The sequence below is a fragment of the Nannospalax galili genome, unplaced genomic scaffold (assembly GCF_000622305.1).
Source record: "Nannospalax galili isolate Female #2095 unplaced genomic scaffold, S.galili_v1.0 scaffold820, whole genome shotgun sequence".
Lineage (NCBI taxonomy): Eukaryota > Metazoa > Chordata > Mammalia > Rodentia > Spalacidae > Nannospalax > Nannospalax galili.
Window position 1 is genome coordinate 746,869 of NW_008346549.1, and position 22,306 is coordinate 769,174.

Consider the following 22,306-nt stretch of genomic DNA (forward strand, 5'->3'; position numbering starts at 1 on the left):
GTACTGGGATTCAAACCCAGGTCTTCTGCAAGAACAACCAGTGTTCTTAACTGCTGAGCTATCTCTCCAGCCCCCTAAATATTTTCTTTATAATTTTTATTTTATGTGTATGCTTGTATTGCCTGCACATAGGTAAGTGCACCTATGTTGTGCAATGCCCGTGGAGACTGCAATGCCAGAAGAGACTGTCGGATCCCCTGGAACTGGAGTTACGGACAGTTGTTAGCTGCCATGTGGGTGCTGCAATTCGGACCCGGGTCTTCTGCAAGATAGTCAGTATTCTTAACTGCTGTGCTATCTCTCCAGCCCCTGGGCCTTTACTCCTAAAGGCCTGGCCTGTGTTCCCTGTAATAAAGTAGGACTGCTTCATTCATGTTTTTGTTTCTTCATGATTTAGTCTTGACAGATTGTATGTTTCTAGGAATGTATCCATTTCATTTAGGTTATCCAGTTTGTTGGTAAGTGTTCATAATCTCTAACCATCTTTTGTTTTGTTTTGAGACAAGGTCTCTTTGTAACTCAGACTTTGAGTACTGGAATGACAGGTGTGAGCAATCATACCTGGCTTTCTTTTTTTGAATGAATTTTTGCGATTTTCATACAATATAGTTTGATGGTCTCACCATCTTTTTAAATAAAGGAAGAAGCATACCAAAACGTTGTTTGGGTGGGTTGTTTCATTTGGTTGCTAGGCTTGGTTAGATTTTGTTTCATGTTTGTTGGATTCACACCTGGTGTATTGCAGCCCTTAGCCCACAGAGCCTTGATGCCCAAGATAGTAACAGTGCTCCCTGGAGCAATTCACAGAGGCCCGCAGGAGCCAGCGGAAGCTACTTTCCCCGTGCAGTCAAGAGTTGTAGGGCCCATGTCTCAGCAGGCATGGTGCTGTCAAGGAATGGTGTCTTTATGCCCAAGCTGTGGGTGCCTCACAAACTTGTGGAGGTACCCCCAGACCACAGTTTCTGAAGAACAAATGTGGGTTCCCTCTGGTTATCCTGAACTCAAAGAACTAGCATTTGTTCTCTTCTTTTGGTTCTTTTTTCTAAAGGCTTCTTTCTTTTCTTTTCTTGTCTTGTCTTGTCTTGTCTTGTCTTGTCTTGTCTTGTCTTGTCTTGTCTGTCTGTCTCTCTCTCTCTTTCTCTCTGGGGCAGGGTCTGTCCTGGAACTCGATATGTAGAGCAGGCTGGCCTCAAACTCACAAAGATCTGCCTGCCTCTGCCTCCCAAGTGCTGGTATTAAAGGTGTGTGTGAGTGCAGGTGCCAGTAGAGGTGTCAGATCCCCCTAGAGCTGGGGTTACGTGTGGTTGTGAGCTGCCCAGCATGGGTGCTGAGAATCAAATTGGAGGCTCCAGTCCTTTTGGCTCGTAAAGCAGAACTACTTTTTCAGAGTCCAGGTCTCCAGGTCAGGTGTGTTTGCTGTTTTAAAGGGAGAGGACTTGACAGGATGCAGGAATCATGAGGCTGAAAATGAGAAGCCTTCACTTACTGCTTTTTTTTTTTTTTTTTTTTTAAATATTTTTGAGACAGGGTCTCCCTGTAGTCCCAGCTGTCCTGGAACTCCCTATGTAGACCAGGCTGGCCTTGAACTCAGAGATCCACGCTCTCCCTGTAGCCCCAGCTGTCCTGGAACTCACTATGTAGACCAGGCTGGCCTTGAGCTCACAGAGATCCGCCTGCCTCTGCCTCCCAAGTGGTGGGACTATAGGCGTGCGCCACCATGCCCAGTTTCACTTACTGCTTCTTAAAGGATTTTTTAGCTAGTTTGAAGTTTTTAAAGCTCTCAAGGTATATCTGACTAAACCGCAAAGTGGATGCACTTGCACTGGGAAATGCCTGGGGACACTGACTTGACACAGTGGGCCTTAACACCCAGAGCAGAGTATATGGGTTCCAGTGTGTGTGTGTGTGGGGGGGTGGCTGTAAAGATGATTCATATTGTTTGAGATATTCTATATGAAATACAAAAAAATTTAATAAAAACAAATTTAAAAAAAAAGATCTCAAGGTATTATCCAGACTCATGGCCCACACTTGAAGTTCTATTTTCTTGGGAAGCTAACAGGAGGATCACTTGAGTCTAGAAGGTTGAAGGCCAGCCTGGGCAACATTAAGACCCTGCCTCTTAAATAAACAAATGAACAAAAAACACTGTTCAAGTAAAGGAGTAGTATTTTGTATTTAAAAAGCGACCACCTCTTCCTTAACCATAAGACTAAGATTTAAGAAGAGATAGCCAAGCAGTGGGGCATCACACTTAATGAACATTTATGGATGAACAATGTCCATCCCCTCTAGGGCTTGGCAAGGTCTGGGGGAAAGAATGATTTAGATCTAGCCAGCCCAGCAATTTGGGTCCAGGTAGAACTCTTCCCATTACCATAAAATGGAACATGCCACATTTTGGAGACCAGAAGAAATGTGACCTTGATGAGATGTTACAAAATGCAGGAAGACATGTCCATGGTTTCCTCAGCTTTTGCTGTGGTTTCAGTATGGCTTGCTCCCTCCAAAACTTGGGTGAAAATTTAATTTCATTTTATAAGATAATAAGAATTGGGGCCAGGCCAGGCATGGTGGCACAAGCCTTTAATCCCAGCACTCAGGAGGCAGAGGCAGGTGGATCTCTGTAAGATCGAGATCAGCCTGGTCTATTGGGGCTACAGGGAGGCCCTGTCTCCAAAATCTATTTGTATCATGAATGGGTGACTATCTGAGAGTGGGTCTGGTATAAAAGCCAATTCCTAGGTCTCTTGTGCTCCCTGTTTTTGGTATGTAATGCCTAGTACCACCTTGCAACCCCACCAAAAAGGCCACTATTGGATGCAGCCCCTTGAACTTGTACCAGAATCATGAACCTCTTTTTCTCTCTCTTTTTTTTTTGGTCTTTTTGAGACAGGGTCTCTCTGTAGCCCCAGCTGGCCTGGAACTCACAGAGATCCGCCTGCCTCTGCCTCCCAAGTGCAGGGATCAAAGGCATGTGCCATCTCGCCTGGCCTATCAGCCTCTTTCTAACTTACTCAATGTGTGGTATTGTTACTATCTGAAGAAACGGATGAGGACAGCCTCTTTTCTGGACAAAAAGCTTATCTCCACCCAGGTTCACACCCTAATACAGACAAGCTCACTGGAGGCTTACATTGAGCACGATTTCTGCCTTGGCTCTGGTTGGAACTCATCTTCTGTCCTGCTCTGGGAAGTCCTACCTGCCATTTCTCTTGTCTGCCCCCTTTGGTCATCTTTCTCCTTGCTTACAGCTTGGATTTGCCTTTACCCCTACCAGGCCTTGGTTTTCTGCAGCATCCTTTCTGCTATTGACTCCCTCTGCTGTGGTTTTATGAAAGTTATTTATGATGGCTCTTTTTCTTTGTGGTCTGTCCCCAAATCATCAAACACCATTTTAACCTTTTGGGGGTCGTGCCTGCAGCTCCCCATCTCTGTGCCAGTAAACACACGCATGCGACTCAGCGGGAGGTAGCTTTCCCTGGTCTTCCACAGCGGAAGGGTCCTCAGTGTGAGTTCCACCCATGCAAACTTGAGGTCCCTGGGCCTGGCCATACCTGTCTTCACAGTGTCCAAGTATTAAGGCTGGGATTCCTTGCAGACTGCAGTGCTAGGGACAGCCTGTATACAGCCTCAGAGGACTTGGTGAGGCTTACCTCTGCATGCTGTGGCCTGGCTTTTTCTTCTTCCAAAGCCATGGTGGCTGCTATCAGGAAGTACTGCCAGTTCCTTGTTCTAGTTTGGGGAGGATTCCGAAGAGATGGTCTGGTATTTGCACCTTATTCCTTGTTGCATAGCTCCATATGCTGAAGCCACTGATGGCTCTCCTGTCTCCAGCCTGACTCTTTCCTTCTAACCTGAAACTTCTTGTATTCAGTAGACCCTCAGTGTCCCCAGCCTGACAGTCCTACTTGCACCCAGAAAGGCAGGCCTAAGCCCTTTCCCTCTAGCTGCTCAGGCTTAAGCCCTATTCTCTCTTGTCTATTCCCATCAATCCAGAACCAGGTGGCCACAGTTCTACCACAGCTGTTTCACTTTGACACCTCCCACCATGTCCCTCCATGCTTCCTGAATCTGACAAAATTTGCTTATGCACCACATATAGGACAGGACAGGACAGGGAGGAGGGAGTCTCCCTGCTTAGGAGTGAGTAGTGTTTCTTGATAAAGAAATGAATGGCAGGCTGGAGAGGTGGCTCAGCAGTTAAGAGCACTGACTGCTCCTGCAGAGGACCTGGGTTCAATTCCTAGCACTCACATGAGAACTAACAACCAACCATCCTTAACTCCAGTTCTAGGGGATCCGAAGACCTTTTCTGAGTTCTGAAGGCATTGCACAACAGGGGTGCACTTACACACATGTAGGCAATACACTCATACACACAAAGAAATAAAATAAAAAACTGGGCATGAAAAAAAAAAAAAGTCAGGTGCACACCTTTAGTCTCAGCACTTGGGAGGCAGAGGCAGGTGGATCTCTGTAAAATCCAGGCCAGCCTGGTCTCCATAGCGAGTTCCAGGACAGCTGTGGCAACAGGGAGCCCTTGTCTCAAAAAGACCAAAATATAAAAATTAAAAATAAATAAAAACAGCAGCACACGCCTTTAATCCCAGCACCCGGGAGGCAAAGGCAGGTGGAGCTCTGTGAGTTCAAGACCAGCTTGGTCTACATAGTGAGCTCCAGGATAGCTGGGGCTACAGGGAGACCCTGTCTCAAAAAGACCAAAAAAATTTTTTTAATAAATAAAAATAATAAAAAAGATATATATGAGTGGCAAATCCAGAATACTGTCTTTTGGATGTTTTAGGTGATTCTGCAGAGCACGCATCTATCCTGATGGAGTAGCCCCTGTCCATTTTTAAATTTTTTAAATTTAAATTTTATTTTTTGAGACAGGATCTCAGTGTGCCTGGAACTTACTATGTGGACCAGATTGGCCTGGAATTTACAGAGATCCACCTAGTTTGCCAAGTGTTAGGATTAAAAACATGTTGCCACCATGCCAGACTTTAAGTTTGACTTTTAGTTTTATTTATGTGTATGTGTCTCTATGTACAAGTGCCCTCAGAGGCCAGAAGAGGACATCAGAACCCTTGGAGCTGGCATTAACAGGTGTTTGTAAGCACCTTGTGTGGGTACTGGAAACAAAACTCCAGTCCCCTGTGCTCTTAACTGCTGAGCCATATCTCTAGCCAGCCCTCTGCTCGTTTTCTGTGAGCCTGTGCAGGCTGGCCAAGGGGATGTGCAGGTCCCCACAGAGCATCCTCGTGTCCACAGTGTCAGCAGATAGCTTGAATGCCAGTGGAGAAGTGCTTGGAACTGTAACATGGGGCCTCTGTGGGGGTTGCTAGGGGTGCTTGCTGACTTGGGCACTGCTGGGTTGGACCTTGGCTGGCCTCTCTAGGACCTGGGTACACTTGCCCACAAAGGGATGGATCTTTTCCCAGGCTCATGCGACCTTGTGCTGCCACTAGGATCCAAGACCCTACAGGGGCTTAGTTAGCAAAGCTGCTATAGGTCAGACTGAGGTCACCTGGGGAGGGCCTCTGGGCAGAATGCCCAGCATGCTAGGGCATTGCCAAGCGCCTGCTCAGCAGCAGTCAAAATGGGCAGGACCCTCAGACCAGGATAACATGGTGAAGCTCTGACTGGGCCACCTCTGGGGCCTGAGGCTTGCTGTGGGGTGGCTTGGCCATCTTCTTGCCTCTCGAGCTGGAGTGCACATACAGCTGCTCTGCTAGGGAAGGCTTGTTTTGGGTCCCTGTCACCACCATGTGTAGGACTTATACTGTCCTCAGGGCTCTATATCCCCAATCTTGGAATGAGCCAGTCCACAGTGAGAGGCCCTTCTGTCTAGGCCTGACCGTGGGTTGTGGGCATAGCAAGACTGTTCCAGGCTCCACTGCTGGGCTGGCCACATTCTTTCCAGAGCAAGCAGGGAAGTTGGGATCTACTATGACAGGGGAAGCTGAGGCCAGAGAAATGAAGGCACAGAGCTAGGACAGGACCTAGATGCATTGCCATGCCCTCAGCAAACCTGACCCTCTCCATCCAGCTTACAAACTGTATGGTCCCTGCCTGCCTGTCCTCTGAGGACTTTCTGCACTCCAGTTATCTGAGAGTTTCCAGCCCAGCACTGTCCCCATATCCAGGCATTTCCCATCCCACGAAAGTCCACTGTTGCAAAGGCCTTTCCCACCATTCTAACAGAGTTCCTCCTTTGTCACAGGACATAGGAGAGAATAAAAGACTCCCTAGCTCTGAGGACAGCTACTTCTTGTGCTGGGATTTCTCTGACCAGACTTACCCAGCTGCCCCTGACCAAGGAGCCCTTCTGTGGGCAGTCAGATCCCAGCACCTAACCACCAGGCTTTCCCACCCCACCTCTTTGGCTTTGTACCCTGGGAGGCTGGACTGGGGGCCACCTTTGTCCCTCAGAGGCTCTCTGACTACAGCAGGGGCTGTACCTCAAAGGGGCTTTGTGTCACCACAAAGAGGCTCTGTCCCTCTAGAGAAGTCTGGGTGTTGCCATGGTGATGGAGGGGCCTGGCAGAAGGGGGTCCCACCATCTGAGGGGGAGAAGAACATTGCAGGCCAAGGACACAGTGCGCAGGGCTGGCAGCCAGCACAGTGACTGCTGCACCTGCCCAGCTACAGCCCTTACCCTGCAGGACACTGTCCCTGACAGGGCCTCTGTGAGACCACGGATGTTGGTAGGGATAAGGGTGGACCTCCACTGCCTTCTGTGAGCCTCAGTTGCTGCCTGAAGGTGCCTTGTTTTCTGTGCCCACTCCCAGAAGGCAGAAGACAAGAACTCTGTGCCTGGGACCTCAACAACCACTTCCTGTCTTCCTGAGATGGGGAGTGACAGTACTATGTTGCAGTCTAGGTTCCCCTCAGGGGAGTAGAAGCAACTGACTGGCCACCTCCACTCCCCAACACCAGACTTTTGTGGTCCTTATTATCAGGGGTGGAGTGCACTGAGCATCTGTGAGGGGGTAGGATAGATGTCCTACAGGGACTTCTGCCTCCCAGGGTGGCCCAGCAGCACCTCTGATCAAATAGGGAATGGCTCCATTCCCAGAGAGATTCCCTGAGCATCTGTGAGAGGACCCAGTGCTAGAGGGGCTCTTGGACCTGCAGCCCTCATAGATGCCACCAACCAGCTACTGCAGACCCCAGAGGGCAGGGAGCTTGCTGCCTTAAGCATTACCTCCAGAGCCTACAAGGCAACAACACCCTCAGCAGCAACTATTGTCTAGGTCAGGCACAGAAGGAGTAGCAGGGACTATCCTTAGTTGGGGGCTCCTGTGTTCCATGCCTCCTGTGTCCTCATGAGTCCCAAGGAACATGAGTCTTGAAGGGGGCCACATGAGGAACAGGCATCTGCCCCAAGGAGATTCTTGAGCCCTGTGTCCAGCAGCAGCTCCCTCTGACTCGGGCCTCCTGCAGAGGAAGACACAGTCCCTGGAATGCTGACCTGCCTACCTGCCTGTCCACCACTTCTTCCACTTCTATGACAGACACTCTTCAGGTTCAGCCAGCCCCCAGACTGCAGGCTTCTCAAACCTCAGGCCACTAGGATCCTTGGCTCTAAAAGCATCCTGGCTTTGACCTGAACCCCAGCATCTCAGGTCAGCCGTCCCATCCCCCCCGCATCCCCCTGGATCTTTCTATTCAGAAGTCCCTTGCTCTGAGGCTGACCAATTTTCCTTGTCCCTGGACAACCCTCAGCCCAGGATGCTTCATTAGTATAAGACAAGAACCAGCTAAGGATTCCCTTACACATGGGATCCATTCCCTAGCCACAGTACTGCTAGGCCACCATAGGCATACCCTGGGTGACAGAAGTCCCTGCAGGGCATCTCCCTCAATCCTCCTTACTCCCAGTGCTTTTGCCAGCATGGCCTGCCTCTTGTGGGGAATCTAATTTCCAGGCTGAATCTGATTAGGACTCTCCAGGCTGCCTGAAAATCCAGATGCTTCCCTAAGGCAGCAGACACTGGCCCCCCTCCCCTTTCCCATAGACTTAGAGTCTCCAGCGCCTGGTAGAAAGACAGCTGCCTTTTCCTCTTTCTTAGAACTGGATTATACCCGTAGCCCCTTATCCTCAGATGCATATGACTGTGGGGCTCTAGACCATCCCCAGCACCAGAACTCTTCAGTACTGTGACCCCAAGACACAGGTCCTTCCAGTCTTTTTTGTGCATACATGTCTTTTTTGTTGCATACTTGTGCATGTCAGCATTCCCATGCCTCTTGCTTGAAGTCTTCACTTCCAGCCATGTCACATGTGTATTTTATTTTACCCAGTTTCAGGGTTTTGTTTTTTGGCTGATTTATATGAAGAGCACTTTATGGATTAAGAATATTACTATTAAAGTATTTTTTGTTTTTTGAGTTCTTGTTTGTTTGGAGATAGGGTTTCAGTATGTGCCCCTGACTGGCCTGGAACTTAACTATGTAGATCAGGCTGGCCTCAAACTCACAGAAATCTGCCTATCTCAATCTCCAAGTACTGGGATTAAAGGTATATTCCACCACGGCTGGCCTAGGGTATTTATTACTGGATGTTTCATATACTTAATCTCAGATGCAATAACCTTTTTTGTTTGTTTTTGAGTTTTGGGTGTTTGTCTTGTTTTTGTTTTGTTTTATTTTGCTTTGCTTTGAGACACGGTTTTCTTATAGCCCCAGCTGGCCTGGAACTGGCTGTGTAGGCCAGGCTGGCCTCAATCTCACAGAGATCTGCCTGCCTCTGCCTCCTAAATGCTGGGATTAAAGACATGGGCCACCATGCCCAGCCCAATTGTCTTTTGAAATTCTTTTTAAAAATATTTTATTATTTTATGTGTATGAGTGTATTGTCTGCATTGTGTAAGGGCACTTGTGTTGTGCAGTGCCTGCAGAGGTCAGAAGAGGGCGTTGGATCCCCTGGAACTGGAGTTATGGAGGGTTGTTAACTGCTATATGGGTGCTGGGAACCAAACCCAGGTCCTCTGCAAGAGCAGCCAGTGCTTTTAATTGCTGAGCCCTCTCCAGCCCTTGTCTTTTGAAATTCTGCATAACTGATTTTCTCTTCCTCCTTCCCTCCCTCCCTTCCTCCTTCCCTTCCTCCCTCTCTCCCCCACCATCTCCCCCACCTCCATGTTTTTCTGAGATGGGGTATCACTGTGTTGCCCAGCCTGATCTTGAGCTTCTGGGTTCATGATCCTCCTGCCTCAGCCTCCTGAGTAGCTCAGAATGCAGGAGCATGCCACTGCATGTAGCTTCCTTCCACTTTTTCTTCTGGTAAATGACTAAAGCACAAAATGGAAAGCAGAGTGCAGGTGGTCTTCTCACCCTACCCCAGGCTCCAGTGTGCTGTAGTCACTGTAGAAGTGAAGGGTTGGCTGTTACACTAGCCAAAATGATTACTGCATCTGTTACTCAGTGTGCTGCCTTTTTAAAAAATGACCATGCTGTGTTTGTTTGTTTAGTCTTTTTGAGACAGGGTATAGCCCCAACTGGCCTGGAATTCAGTATGTAGATCAGGCTGGCCTTGAACTCACAGAGATCCTTCTGCCTCTGCCTCCCAAGTGCCTGGTGCTTGTTTGTTTTTTAATATACAGAAATGAGGCCAGGCATGGTAGCGCATGCCTTTAACCCCAGCACGCGGGAGGCAGAGGTGGGTGGATCTCTGTGAGTTCAAGGCTAGCCTGGTCTACATAGTGAGTTCCAGGCCAGCTCTGGTTACAGGGAGACCATGTCTCAAAAAGACCAAAAAAAAAAAAAAAAAAAAAAGTACAGAAATGGTTCATTCTCACAAAATCCTGCTGGTGTTGGGATTAAAGGTGTATGCCACCACACCCGGCCTGCTGGTGCATCTTTATGCTACTACTGAGAGTCTAAGAACAACCATTCCTTAGCCCAGCACCCCAGGCCCTGCACCACTTGCCAGAGCCCTGTGGTCCTGGCCTTGTCACAGACATATTGTGTGAATGTCATGCTCCAGACCTCTTCCTCCTTGTCCCCAGCCTGGGCACAGTGCCTGGCCTTTTAGTCTTAGTCAGAAGCCATTCCTGAGGTCTGGGTACCATCTGACCCCAATAAGGATGACAGAATAATGATGGGGTCCTCTCAAGGCATGGCCACCCGTGTATAGGAAGCAAGTCTCCTGTGCTGGCAGAGCTGATAGTAAGCAACAGAGGCAGTTCCCATGATGTCCTCCTAGGCAGAGAGGATGGGTTTTGACAATGCTGGGCCTGGGTTCAGCTTCTGCCAGGCTACTTTCTGGTGCCACGTCCTCTTCCTCCTTGGGTTGGGCAGAGTGTGGAGTGTGGAATAGGAGGCTCATGTTCCCTGTCCCCTCCTGAGCTCTAATAGGTTGCTAGCAGGGACTCAAGCCTGGAGCCCAGGTTCCCTCCCGCCCCCTGCTGGCCTGACCCTTAGGAAATTCCTTTAATTCCTCAATCCTAGTTGGCCTCAGCCCTGTAATTTGATTTTCCAGGGCAGGCCTTTGGCTGTGCTTCTTCAGAGGAAGAATGTCTGGGTCAGCAAGAAGACAGCAAATGCTGATTTGGATTTCAGAGGAAAGATTCAGTCTCCATCCAAAGTTCCTCTAAAGATGCCTGTGCTCTCCCCATAGAGTGAGTGTTGGCCACATTTGCTACAGATGACACAGGTACTAGGCACCCTCTTCCTGTGGTTCTGAGACCTTAGTTCCTACTGAGCTGCAAGCAAAGGGCCCACCATCCACACTCCCATCTAACCATTCTCATTTGGTCTTACCCCGGCTCTCCAGCCTCTAACCATTCCATCTACCTAGTCTCCCACCCATCAAACTATCCCTCGATTCAACCTCTCATGAGCTCCTCCGCCTCCATCCATCCTCTTGTTCTCCCATCCTTCCCTCCACTAACTCACTAATCTATCCACTCACTCATCCATCCATTCACCTTCCAGTCTATCCACCCATAATCATCCCTCCATCCACCATTCTCTTATCTATTCATTCTCAAACATAGCGCCCCTCCAGTTGTCCATTTACTCATTAATCTGTCTGTACTGTGCTACCTATGCTTTCTCATCTCCCTAGTCCCTCTTCTGTCCAATCATATCCTCCTCTGCCTCCCTGTCTCTGGTTTACTGTTTCTCCAGTATCCTTCTGTGCCCTGTGGCCTGGATCAGACTGCTTCTGCCTGGGGCTTTTGCTCTGTGCCTCTCCCTGCCCAGGTGGGTTATGAGAGCATAGGTCAGAGATTCTTAGCTTGATGCTGGGCAATAACTGAGTGCTCAGTCTATTGCTCTGTGACTATTTTTTATTTTATTTTGTTTTGTTTTTGCTTTTGTTGACTTTTTTAAAAGATTATTTTGTGTATGAGTAAGTTTTGCCTGCATGTATGTGCACCATGTGCATGCACTGCCCACAGAGGCTAAAAGAGGGTATCAGATCATCCTGAAACTGGAGTTACAAATAGTTGTGAGCTACTATTTGGGTGGCTGGTGCTGGGAACACAACTCAGATCCTCTGCAAGAGCAGCAAATGCTCTTAATCACTGAGCCATCTCTCTGGTCCCTGGTATGTGTTTGTAGGTGTGTACATGTGTTTGTGTATGTGAGTATGGATGCCTCCGTGCCTTAGTGCATGTGTGGTGGGTTTTGGGTGTTAGTCCTCACCATCCACCTTGTTGCCGACAAGGTTTCTCTTATAATTCTCTGCCGTATATGGCAAGCTAGCTGGCTTCCAGAATTCTCCCATCTCTGTCTCCTATTTCCTGGTAGAGGCATACCAGGATTATTGGGATCTGAATTTGGTCATTAGTCTTGTAGCAAGCACTTTACTCGCTGAGCCGTCTCCCTAGCTCTGTTTTTGGTTTTTGAGATAGGTTCCTCACTATGCAGGCTGGCTATCCTTGAACTATGTAGACTAGGCCGACCTCCTGCCTCTGCCTCCCAAGTACTGGGTTTACAGGTATATGCAACTACATCTGGCAATCACTTTTCTTTTTGCAATTGAGTTTTCCAGGTGTAAGCCCAGTCCTGACTTTCCCAGTCACCTCTCCCGAAGTTCCTGAGTTTCTCTGGCTTGGTTCTGGTTCACATGGTTCTAGTGTTTGGTCACACTGGGGGTTCTCTCTGTTGTTCTGTTTCATTGAAAAATCAACTCTCATTGCACATTGGCAAGAAGCAGCCTCTGAAGCAACAGTGCAGCTGATTGCTGGGGTCTGGGAGGTGTGTCTGGGGCGGCTTTCCAGGAAGGCAGGAAGGCACCATCAACCAAGTAGCACACTTCCCTGACTGCCCCTGAGACAGTCCCTCCAGCAGATACCTCTCTGGTGCCTACCCTCTTGCAAGATCTATGGCTTTGTGCCCCAAGCCCCAGCTGTGAGAACTGTCTTTGAAGTCTCCATGGTCAATCTTAAAAATTCATGCATTTTTCTTTCCACGACACCAAATATTTATTGTTTTAATATAAAAATAGCATTTTGAATTACCATCCAAAAAGCTGCCCTTTTAGGTGCTAGACCTGTGTCACCTATGTCCCATGTGCTGGTATGTGTGAGGGCTCTCCTGGTTACCCTAGAACAGTGTCCACAGCCTCTGGGGTCAGTGCCCCATCCAAGTGTACACAGGGTGCACATAGGCTGGAAAGATGGCCAGGGGCCCAGCACCTAGGCCTCTGCTCTTCTATGAGAGTTGCCAAGACTCTTTCCCCCCTGAATTCTAGCCAGTGTTTGGGGGTGTTACCTGGGAAACACACAGTCGTTTCACTCTGAGCAATCTGAATTGGGCAACGGGAAAGTGAGTGTGGGGTTTTGTTACTGTCTTACTATGGCCTAGGAGTTCTGGGCCCCCAGCCAACCATAGTTGGAACCAGTGGGCACTCTCAGAGTGAATCTTTTTGGATCCCAGAGCTGCAAGTTTGGTGTGACTTGGGGCTGGGAAGCTATCTCTGGTGTCTGTAGTCCAGGCTTGGTTCTGCCAGATGGGGGTTGGAGGGACGAAACCAGATGGTAAGGCAAGAATCTCTGTTTTTACACAAGAGGGAAGGAAGCTAAGTGTTGTCCACAAAGTTAACAGCTATCTGTCAGGACACACTAGAGTAACATCCCCTTCTGCTTCACAGTTCTAACACTCAGCTGAGGTGGGCTGATGTTCCAGGCAAGAATTCAGGAGGAATTCAGGTAGCTAGGCTCCAAACCCACCCTGACCCTGACTGGAGGAACCCCACTTCCCCTAGTTTGGGACCCTCTCCCAGACTCAGTACATTTCCTTCTATCAGTGCCTTTCCTCCTATCAGCCAGGCCATCTGATGGCAGGCTGAGCACCCCTGCTGTGACAGTGCCTTTTGTTCCTATGTGCCATGGTGTCCAGAGAATCCAGGCTGCACCTCACTCCTCACTCCTCCCCAGTGGTGGTTGCTACCTCTCCAACAGGAGTTTGGCTCATTTTTTAGGCTATGGCTGACTGACAACAGTTCCTCTGCCCACACCAGTGCCAGTGTCTCTGCAGGGTCACATTGGCAGTTTTATTTGTGTGACAGGTGCAGAGGAAATGAGAACAGCTGTGGGGGCCGACACTGACTTCTTGCCTTCACTGGGCCTTGTTTTCCCTAGCTGTCTTGCCAGGGAGTCTAGCTCTTTACCTCTGAGGTTCCCGTGTCCTGGTATGGCTAAGCCCAGACTTAGCCTTCCTCTCTAGGGCTCCATCCAGGCCACTGAACAGCAGAGCTGGCCTTCTGTGGGTGTCACCAGCATGTGTGTGACATTTCCACGCAGGGGTCTTCCTTCTTTGAGCTCAGACTCTATATTGGTTCAGGGGTGAGTGGTCTAGCAGTCTTCCTCAGTGGGCTGGCATGGGACCAGCTAGGAGCAGGCCTCAAGGATCAGGCCACCCACTGAACTCTGGATACTGTGGTGTACGGCTGTATCCCGCCTGCAGCCTAGAGCCTCGATCTGTGCTCTGCATACTTGGCCCTGCTTTTTGTTGCTCATGTAAAACAAACACACTGGTCAGCCAAAGAATAAATGGCAAGGAAAAATGCTAGCTTATCGCTGCAAATTCGAAGCCTCTTCTTCCTACTCTCCTGGGGCTCTGGGACCCACGGAGCAACACTGGGCTAGGGCATGGGGAGGCCAGAACTTCCTAAGGGTTAGGCCTAAGATGTTTGGGCACTGCCCTCTTCTGGGCCAGGCCTCTCACACAGGCAACCTATGGACATAGGGATTCTAAACTTCATATAGCCCCTGCCAGAACCTCAGTCCTGCTGTACTTAGCCATGAGAAGCAGAGACTACCCTGTCCTGGATGCAGTGGCTATTAGTAGAAACTGGACCCCTGGTCCACAGGCCAGTGTTTTGAGAGCTCCATGGTAGTGGTCCTCACCTCCCTGCCTTTGTGTCTCATGCTTATAGTAGAGTACCTCCTCACTCCCTGCCTGCTGGCTGCATTGACTTGGCCATACTGGCTATGTGTCTATGAACAGTGGACACAGTGAACCTCAGTTTCCACCTCTGTGAGACCAGACTGGGGTGGTTTCATAAGATTGGAATTAGCCAGCATGTGCCGTGGGCAGCAGGAAGCTGAAATAGAGAGTGCTCATTACACTGTCTCTTCTCACCCTTCCTCCCAGGTTCTGAGACACCCACAGTCCATGGCTCTGCTGGGCTTGGCAGGAAACAGAGGAGCCTGGGTCAGAGCCCCAGCCTCACAGGGAGGGAGCTACCTGCTTCCGGCCAGCTTCGGATTAATGGCTTTTAATTTAGAATTTAATCAGTGCAGCTTCCCTCCAGAGAGCTGGATGCTCTGGTCTGGGAGTGAGTTGTGTGATCTGTGACAGGAGTGGCAGAGGACCCAGGACGTTGCTCCGCTCCACCCTGAGTTTGTTCTGCTTTGCCTGCAGGCGGCTGGCACCCTGGTCATGGAGGACTGCAACATGCACTCGGCCGCCAGCATTCTGGCGTCGGTGAAGGAGCAGGAGGCCCGCTTTGAGCGGTTGACACGGGCACTGGAGCAAGAGCGGCGCCACGTTGCCCTGCAGCTGGAGCGTGCCCAGCAGCCTGGCATGGGTAGTGGTGGTACGGTGGGCAGTGGGCAGCCCCTGCCAATGGCCTGGCAACAGATGGTTCTGCAGGTAATAGTCCTCTGACTGGGGAGGGTGAAGATAGCCAAGTGGGGAAGCAATAGGGGTTCTGGTGGATCACAGCTAGCAAGCAATGGCTTGTTGTAGGTCTGCTGGGGTTTGGGAGAAGGAGAGGAAAGTGGATTCCATGGTGGCTAGAGGTCCCATTTGGCTATACCACACACAGTATGAAGAAATGGGCAGGACATGAACTGGCTCTCTCAGAAGCTCTTGGTAGCCTTCCCTGAGTGAGCCCTCAGGGCACAGGGAACTGGATAGGGTTTATTCTGGGCAGTTCTTTAAACAGTCTGGCAACACTGACAGTTTTGCCTAACCTACTAGGACCCTAGCATCTTCCTGCAGCTCAGAGACCTGGGAGCCTAAGTTTCTCTACTAGCCACCACCTTGAGACTGCACTGGACTCCCAGGTGGGGAGCCCTGTTCATAGCCAGGCCCAGAGAACACTGAAGTCAGGATATACACCTAGGAGTCAGTGTCTTGACCCCTCTTGTCACCCTCATGTGGGTGTTGGGAGCAGAATGTAGAAATGTAGAGGCAGTGTGCTGTGGTGATTAAGTTTCCTGTTAAGGCTGGAGCTTGGGCTGGGGGAAGTCAGAGCCACGCTTACACAGTAACCAATGGGAAGAAGATGTCCCTCCTCATCACCCAGAACAGAGACTCAGCCTGCTGTTGTCTTCTGAATTCCTCAGTGAATGATTGTGAGTCCTCAGTTTTCTGTGCTCAACTCCTTATACTCCTAAACTTGGCAGGGGACCCCACCTTCCACCTTAGCACCAGCCACCCCCAATTTTTTTCTCTCATCCTCCTGCACCCTCACCCCAGGGAACTATGCTCAGCATGTACTTGCTGCAGGCATGAGGAAACCCTGGCCCATTGTAGCCAGAAAGGAAGGGAGGAAGGGAGGCACTGGTTTCTGCTAAGGCTGGCCCAGTAGGCTAGCCTTGTCTAGCCAGGGTGTGTGGAATTCACATATAAGCTGTCTGTATCAGGCTGGTGAGAGGGCTGGGATTACATTCCAAGTCTGTCCTTGTCTGAGGTGCACAGGTAAGGGTTCCTGCATTCATTTTTAAGATCTACTCATCTCCCAGCACAAGAACACAGTCAAGAGTCAAAGCGGTACCTCCAGAAGACCCTAGGCCCATTGGGGAGCCCTTTTTTAAAGCACATGGTGGTAAGTGGTCTCAGACAGGCAGCATAACCAGCTACAGGAACACAAGACTGAGGGGAGTGGGTCTGGATGCCACACCCATGAGGAACCTACTGAGAGGCACCCCAGACCCTAGCTATTCCAGATGGTGAGGCCTTGGGGGATTGTAGCTCAGGTAGAATGCTTATCTGACAAGCAAGAGCCCTTAGGTCCCATCCCTCGCACTGCAAAAACAAACCCAACCAAATAGTGAGTTCTGTACCAATAACCTTCAAAGGGAAGTAGAATAGCTCAGCTGGACCACATGGGAACAGTGGTAGCCACTGACCCTGAGGCTGTTCCTTTGGCACCAGGCACTCAGTGCAGCCCTCCCAGGCCAGAACAGGCTCTGTTCTCCATCTCATTGACAAGCAGTATGGGAGGACAGAGAGCACTCTCAGGGTCAATGCCCTGGCTGGAAGATATTCCCACAGCCTGGATCTGCCCTAGCCTCTCAGGGCTGATGCCTGCCCTACCTAAGGTCACAGCTCCTTCCCACCCACTATTCTATCCCACCCTTTATTTTCTTGCTGGGGTAGAGAAAGCTTGTGTTCCCAGGGCTCTAGCCAAATCTGACAGGCTGATAGTAACATGGAGAAGTTTTGGGCTGGCCAGGCCTTTGTCTCGATGCAAAATCTTTCCATATTAATCTCCACAAGAGATGCCCAGTGACCTATCTCTGAACTTCAGGGTCAGCAGAGGGAGTTGATTGCTAGGGATAGTGGCAAGGCAGATAGCTGGGGGCTGTGGCTTGGGAGCCAGAGTCAAAAGTTACTGTTTACTGCCTTCCTCCTTGCTCCATGGTCCCGGCTGCCTGCCCTTCATCCTACAGTGGGATGTATCCCTAGACACTCAGAAGCAGGGCTCACCCTCACCCCAGGGGAAGCACACCAGTAGAACCTGGCCAGGTGGGCCATTGGACTTGCCTCAGGCCGAGCCAAAGTGAGTTTATGGCATTAGCAGCTGGAAAATGTGGAGAAGACAGAAGCAGCTTCAGCATAAGATCTGGCTGCATCCCCTTAAAACATTGTGTTCCTAGTTATGGGCCTGGGTGGCATGAATAGAGGATGAAGGAGGCTAGATGTCAGAGCTGTCCTGTCTGGGAAGGGAAATTGAGGCTAGGAGGAGTACCCAGTGGGTACCCAGCATGCCTGAGCCTGCCAACAGTGTAACATATATGCAGCACATCACAGAGGCAAGGAAGGTGTGGCCTCTGGGCAGGCTTGGTTCTCAGACTGTGATAGGGAGAAGCAGATAGGAGGCAGGAAGCACAGGCCTGGGCCCTTTTTCTTGGAGTACCTGCTGAGCTTTCCCTGGGCTAGCCCCAGCTCTGCTTCTCTCAAACCTGTTTGATTATGTGAGATAAAACTTGCTTCATGGGGTAGCAGGCAAGAAGGTGGCCCTAGCCACCTTCTCCTTCCCTCCCCTCCCCTCTCTCCCTTTTTCTTCAGCAAAGTGAGACTACTACCTAGGTGTGGCTGCTGGATGACTTTGGGTGGAGTAGGATACAGCTTGCTGATGCTGATCCCCACACCCCATCTGCCACTTCCCAACAGACTCAAAGTATTCAAGGAGACTCAAGGCTTTCAGGGAGAGCCCCAAACTAGAGATTTTCTAACCCAGAGCCACTCCAAAGTTGGCCTTTTGCCCACTGAGGCCTTGCAGCTTGACAGTACCACAACTACTGTCTCAAGAGGAAAGTAATCGCAGCCAGGATAAGCAGCTTGTACCATTGTACCATGAGGGTAACCTTGCCCGTTTACACTGCTGGCCTCTGCCTTGTGGGGACTCAAGTTTCTGCAGCTGTACAGGTGGAAGGGCATATGCATACTTACTGGGTTTCAGATTGAGATCTCGGAAGGAAGACTTTGCCAAAGTCTCGGCGGGGAAGATAACATCCCTGGAGCTGGGGTGCTAGGTTGCCCAGATCAGGACCGGGGATGGTCAGCAGGCCAAGCTGTAGAGTCCCGCCCCTGCCTGTGGGGGGCGGAACCTTGCCCCACCCCAGCGGTCCCCGCCCCGCCCCGCCTGGGCGCGGCCCCGCCCGATTGGCTGCTCACCGTGACCGCCGCCAGATCCGCCCCCGCGGGGAGCGAGTCCGCGGAGCCCGAGCGGCCAAGGCGCCGGAGCGAAGCGCGGTCCAGCCGCAGCTGCCCCCGCGGCCCGCACCCTCCAGTCTCGGTCCGGTCCGATGCCGGCCGAACTCAGACAGGTTGGAAGGTTGGAGGGAACTCGGTGATTGGGCGGGAGGGAGATGCGCTGTCCTGGGCCGGAGGTGGAGGGCGGGGCACTGGCCTTCCCGGGAAGACCCGCTATTGTTTCGACTAGCCGCCGGCCGAAGGCAGCTATTGTCTGAGCTCCCGCTGGGCTGTGCGGGACCCCACAGCCAAGCGCGGTGGCGAGAGCGCGCTGCTGCCGGAGGGGGTGTGTGCAAGGCAGATCGCGGGGTCTCTGGAGCCCGGCCCTGGCATCGGGATGGCGACCCTGCATTGAGACCGCGCATGAACCGGGAAGGGTGCACCATCACCCAGGACAGGTGGTGGCGGGCCCCGGCGGGGCACAGGGCTTTCCGCGGCAGCCCCTCCCGATACAGAGGGAGGCCGGGTCTGCAGAGGGAAGCTGGCCTAGGCCTTTTGCTCCTTGGGGGGCTCCTTCCCCACCCCTCCACATCCCCTCGCGGCTCCGCGTCTACTCTGGGGACCTGCGGAGCAGCTTCTGAAGGCTTAATGGGAACGCTCTCTTCCGAGGCTTTGCACGTGAGGGGAGGAAAAGGGAGGAGCGGAGGCCGGTACTGCCCACGTGTGCTAGCGGGAGGGGTCTGCGGGCCAGCCCTATTGAAGGCCTCTCAGTACTGGTGGGGGGCAGGTGGGCAGTCTGTACTCTGCTTAGGGGGCGGGGTTCAATAATAAAGTGTGGCTGTGTGGAGGAGGTCTGTCATACCTGATGTGGCCCTGAGCCTGGCCATAGACTGCCCAGAGATGGAGAGGTCGGTGGTGGACATACGGTCATAGTGTGGCTGGGGGCTGGGCTTAAAGGAAGCTAGGAGTGACAGCTTGCCTCCATTCCGTTGCTTGCTCAGGGACCACATGCCCCTTAGCCTTTCAGCCTACTCTGCGTGCCTGGGCCACGCCCTGGCAGGTTCAGTACTCCTGTAGGCTGTGGTATGAAGGAGGTATTTTTTGGTGGATAAGGGTTTGCTGCCTGGTCGGAGATGCCAGTTTGACTTGTTCTGCACTCTGCCTAGGAGGGCCATGCTGGGGTTCAGAACTCCACCCCTCCATTCCCTCATCCCTCCAGTGGTAGCCATCTCGTATCCTCTGAGGTCTTGGCCCTGGAGGTGTGGGCTCCATCCAGGTATGCATCTCACCTCACCCTGTATTCAATATATGCCAGCAGGCCTTGCACAGGGTGGGGCTCCCAGGTTTATGATCTGTTTTGCATGATACAGCCTATGGATGCTTATCTGTAAAGTGCATGAGCCAGGTTCACATCTTGCTTTTTTCCACACAGTCCTTGCACTGGGCACATAGGTGGGATAGGCCCCTGTATCCTTCCCCTCTCTGGGTGAAGAAGCTGAACCTTCACAGTTTTATATGCTCAGCAGTGTGCCCATGGGGCCCCTTTAGGGGAACATTGTGGCTGTGCGCTTTCTTCCACAGCTGGAGAGAGCTCTGGCAAGCCCTGGGCAGCAACTCCTCACCTGTCCAGGCCCGGTAGCCCCATAGACTGGAGGATGGATTTGGGCCCTGTAGATAGATGGTGGGAGGTTGGACATGGTCTCTGCTTTAGAAGAAAGAATGAAGTTGGAGCCAGGAAGCTGGTGATAATACATAGTTGATACATAGTGTGTTACAGAGGGCTTAGGTGATGTAGCCAGAAGGGTGCCCAGGTCTGTGGTACAGAGGGGAACTGCCCAGAGTCAGCTGTGGGACTACAAGGCCAGAGGTCCCTGGGAATGGACTGGCCGGTAGATGAGGGACATGGAGGCTAGAATATGCAGACACTTCCCCAAATCCCTCTGTTGACTGTTCACTGTGTTTTCATCATGCCCTATCCCAGACCCACCCTGAGGAAGTTACAGAGGTGGAATCACAGGATGGCTTTGAGCTTTGTTCAGTTTCCGTATTTCCATTAGCACTGAAAACCCAATAGTGGATGGTTGAGTGGGTGACTTGGGTGTCAATGACTCCTTCCCCATGTGTTGGAAGCGAATCTGAGGGCCAGCTCCAATAAAGGTCCAGACAGGTGGGTGGGAGATACAGTGACAGGGTACTGTCAGAGACCACACAAATCACTGTGCTTGTGCCTGTGTGTGCCTGGTTGGGTACTTGTGTACTAATGTTGTACACATGTTCATGTCTGTGAGATAAGGGACACATGTTTGTATTGGTCCAGATCCTGCCTCTGTGTGTACCCAGGCATGTGTATTAGGCCAGGCTTTCTCAGGAGCATGTCTGACTCACGCTCCTGCCTGCCTGGGTGAGGTCATTGCCTGCTTTTAGCTCCCTGAGGTCATTTGCCAGCAGGGACTCTTGGAACCTTGGGATCCCTTGGCCCACATGTTAGTGGGTAATTGCTGCAGGGCTGCTAGCCCTTGCTAAAAACCCTGATTCTCCTAGACTACCCCAGATGCAGTGTGTCACACCTTCTGCACCACTTGGGTGTCTGAGCAGCAGACCACTGAGGTGCCACACTGTCCTCTCTCCTCCTTTGCCCTACCACTTAACTAGAGAGTAAGGGGTTCTTCTCTGAATATTTAATATATGCAGATATATGCAAATCTACAAAGGGACTCTGTCTCCTGACAGAATGTCCTAAGCAGTGTGTCCCCTCAGCCTTGCTTATTCCCCCTCCCCCATATCCAGGAATGCAGGCCCTGAGTGCCTGCCCCACCCCTCCCCCCAGCTCTGACTAGCTCCCCAGGGCCCAGCACTCAGTTACCAAATGCAAGCAAGATAGCCCAGACCTTAGACAGATTGCCATATGCCTATTCCTGTTCCAGAGCCACCCCAGCTCCCCAGTGCCCTTGGAGAAGAGCCCAGGCCACCCTGCCTGGCAGCTTTCCAGTTGTCTCCACACTCCCAGGGAGCAGGGTCTCCTCTGCCTGGTCAGGTCCCAGCAGATAGTCCAAACCATCCTAAGGTAAGGAAAGTGGCTGCCAAGGCCCTGTCCCCTAGAGGTGAGGCAAAGCTCAAAGGCTTCTTTGTCAGACAGGTGTCTGAAGTCCCTCTGCCAGGATTTGTGAAGCACTAGGCAAACCCCCTCCCCTCTGCCAAGACTCAGTTTCCCCATTCAGAAAGTCACTTCTTGTCCTCCAAGGCCCTGCTCCTGAGGGAGGGCGAGGTACATTCTGTGCCTCCACTTTCCTTTGTCATCAGAGCCTGGGAAATGTCCTAGCATGTTGGCATAGGCTCCACCCAGACTCATACACTGTCTCCCTTAGGAGTCAAGTGTTCCCCCGGAGGACAAGGTCTGGCCTGAGAAAGCTTGCTGTCCCAGTGAGCTCCACAGGAGGCAGGTCATGAAGGCAGCCTGGCCTCTTGCCTAATGCAGTTCCCAGGCCAGGGAAAGACAGTATGGCTCTGGAGCTGGGGAGATGCAGTGTGAGCTGCTAGCCCTCCCTAGGCCTCAGCATGTCTGTAGTCCTTAGGGGCCCGGGCCCTAAAGAACCCCTTACTCTCTAGTTAGGTGGTGGGCATGACTTTGGCTGCCCAGGAATGTGCTGTCATCTCACTGTATCGTAGCTTGAACTTCAGTGCCTGCCCAGGCCAAATGCCAACCCCGGGATATTGAAGGGTGAGGCCCTAGGTCTGGAGAAGTGTGTGGGCAGAGGCCCAGGGGTAGACTTTGGCTGTCAGGTCCACACGCCACTCTGCACAGCCTGGTTTCTTGGAGCCTCAGTTTCTATACTGGCATGTCTGGCCAATAGGCTTGTGGGCCTCAGCCCATAGCTCTCTTGCCTAGAATTCAACCATCATCCCTCTCTTCAGGGTTTTG

At 51.4% G+C, this 22,306-nt stretch overlaps 1 protein-coding gene across 17 annotated transcripts in view; it reads left to right on the plus strand.

Moving 5' to 3' along the window:
- The window catches only part of Arvcf (ARVCF delta catenin family member), a 54,475-nt gene that overhangs the window by 20,393 nt on the left and 11,776 nt on the right, over positions 1-22,306 (plus strand). For 8 of the 17 annotated variants that reach the window (XM_029568289.1, XM_029568283.1, XM_029568291.1 and 5 more), the window contains 2 exons: positions 10,490-10,663; positions 14,884-15,114. The exons of 1 other annotated variant lie outside the window; for it this stretch is intronic. In XM_029568289.1, the coding sequence (XP_029424149.1) occupies positions 10,655-10,663; positions 14,884-15,114 (240 nt within the window). In that variant the 5' untranslated portion in view covers positions 10,490-10,654. Of the gene's footprint in view, positions 1-10,489; positions 10,664-14,883; positions 15,115-18,403; positions 18,530-22,306 lie in introns of those variants that run through there. 8 more of the 17 variants (XM_029568285.1, XM_029568287.1, XM_017800584.2 and 5 more) reach the window with 4 other exon arrangements.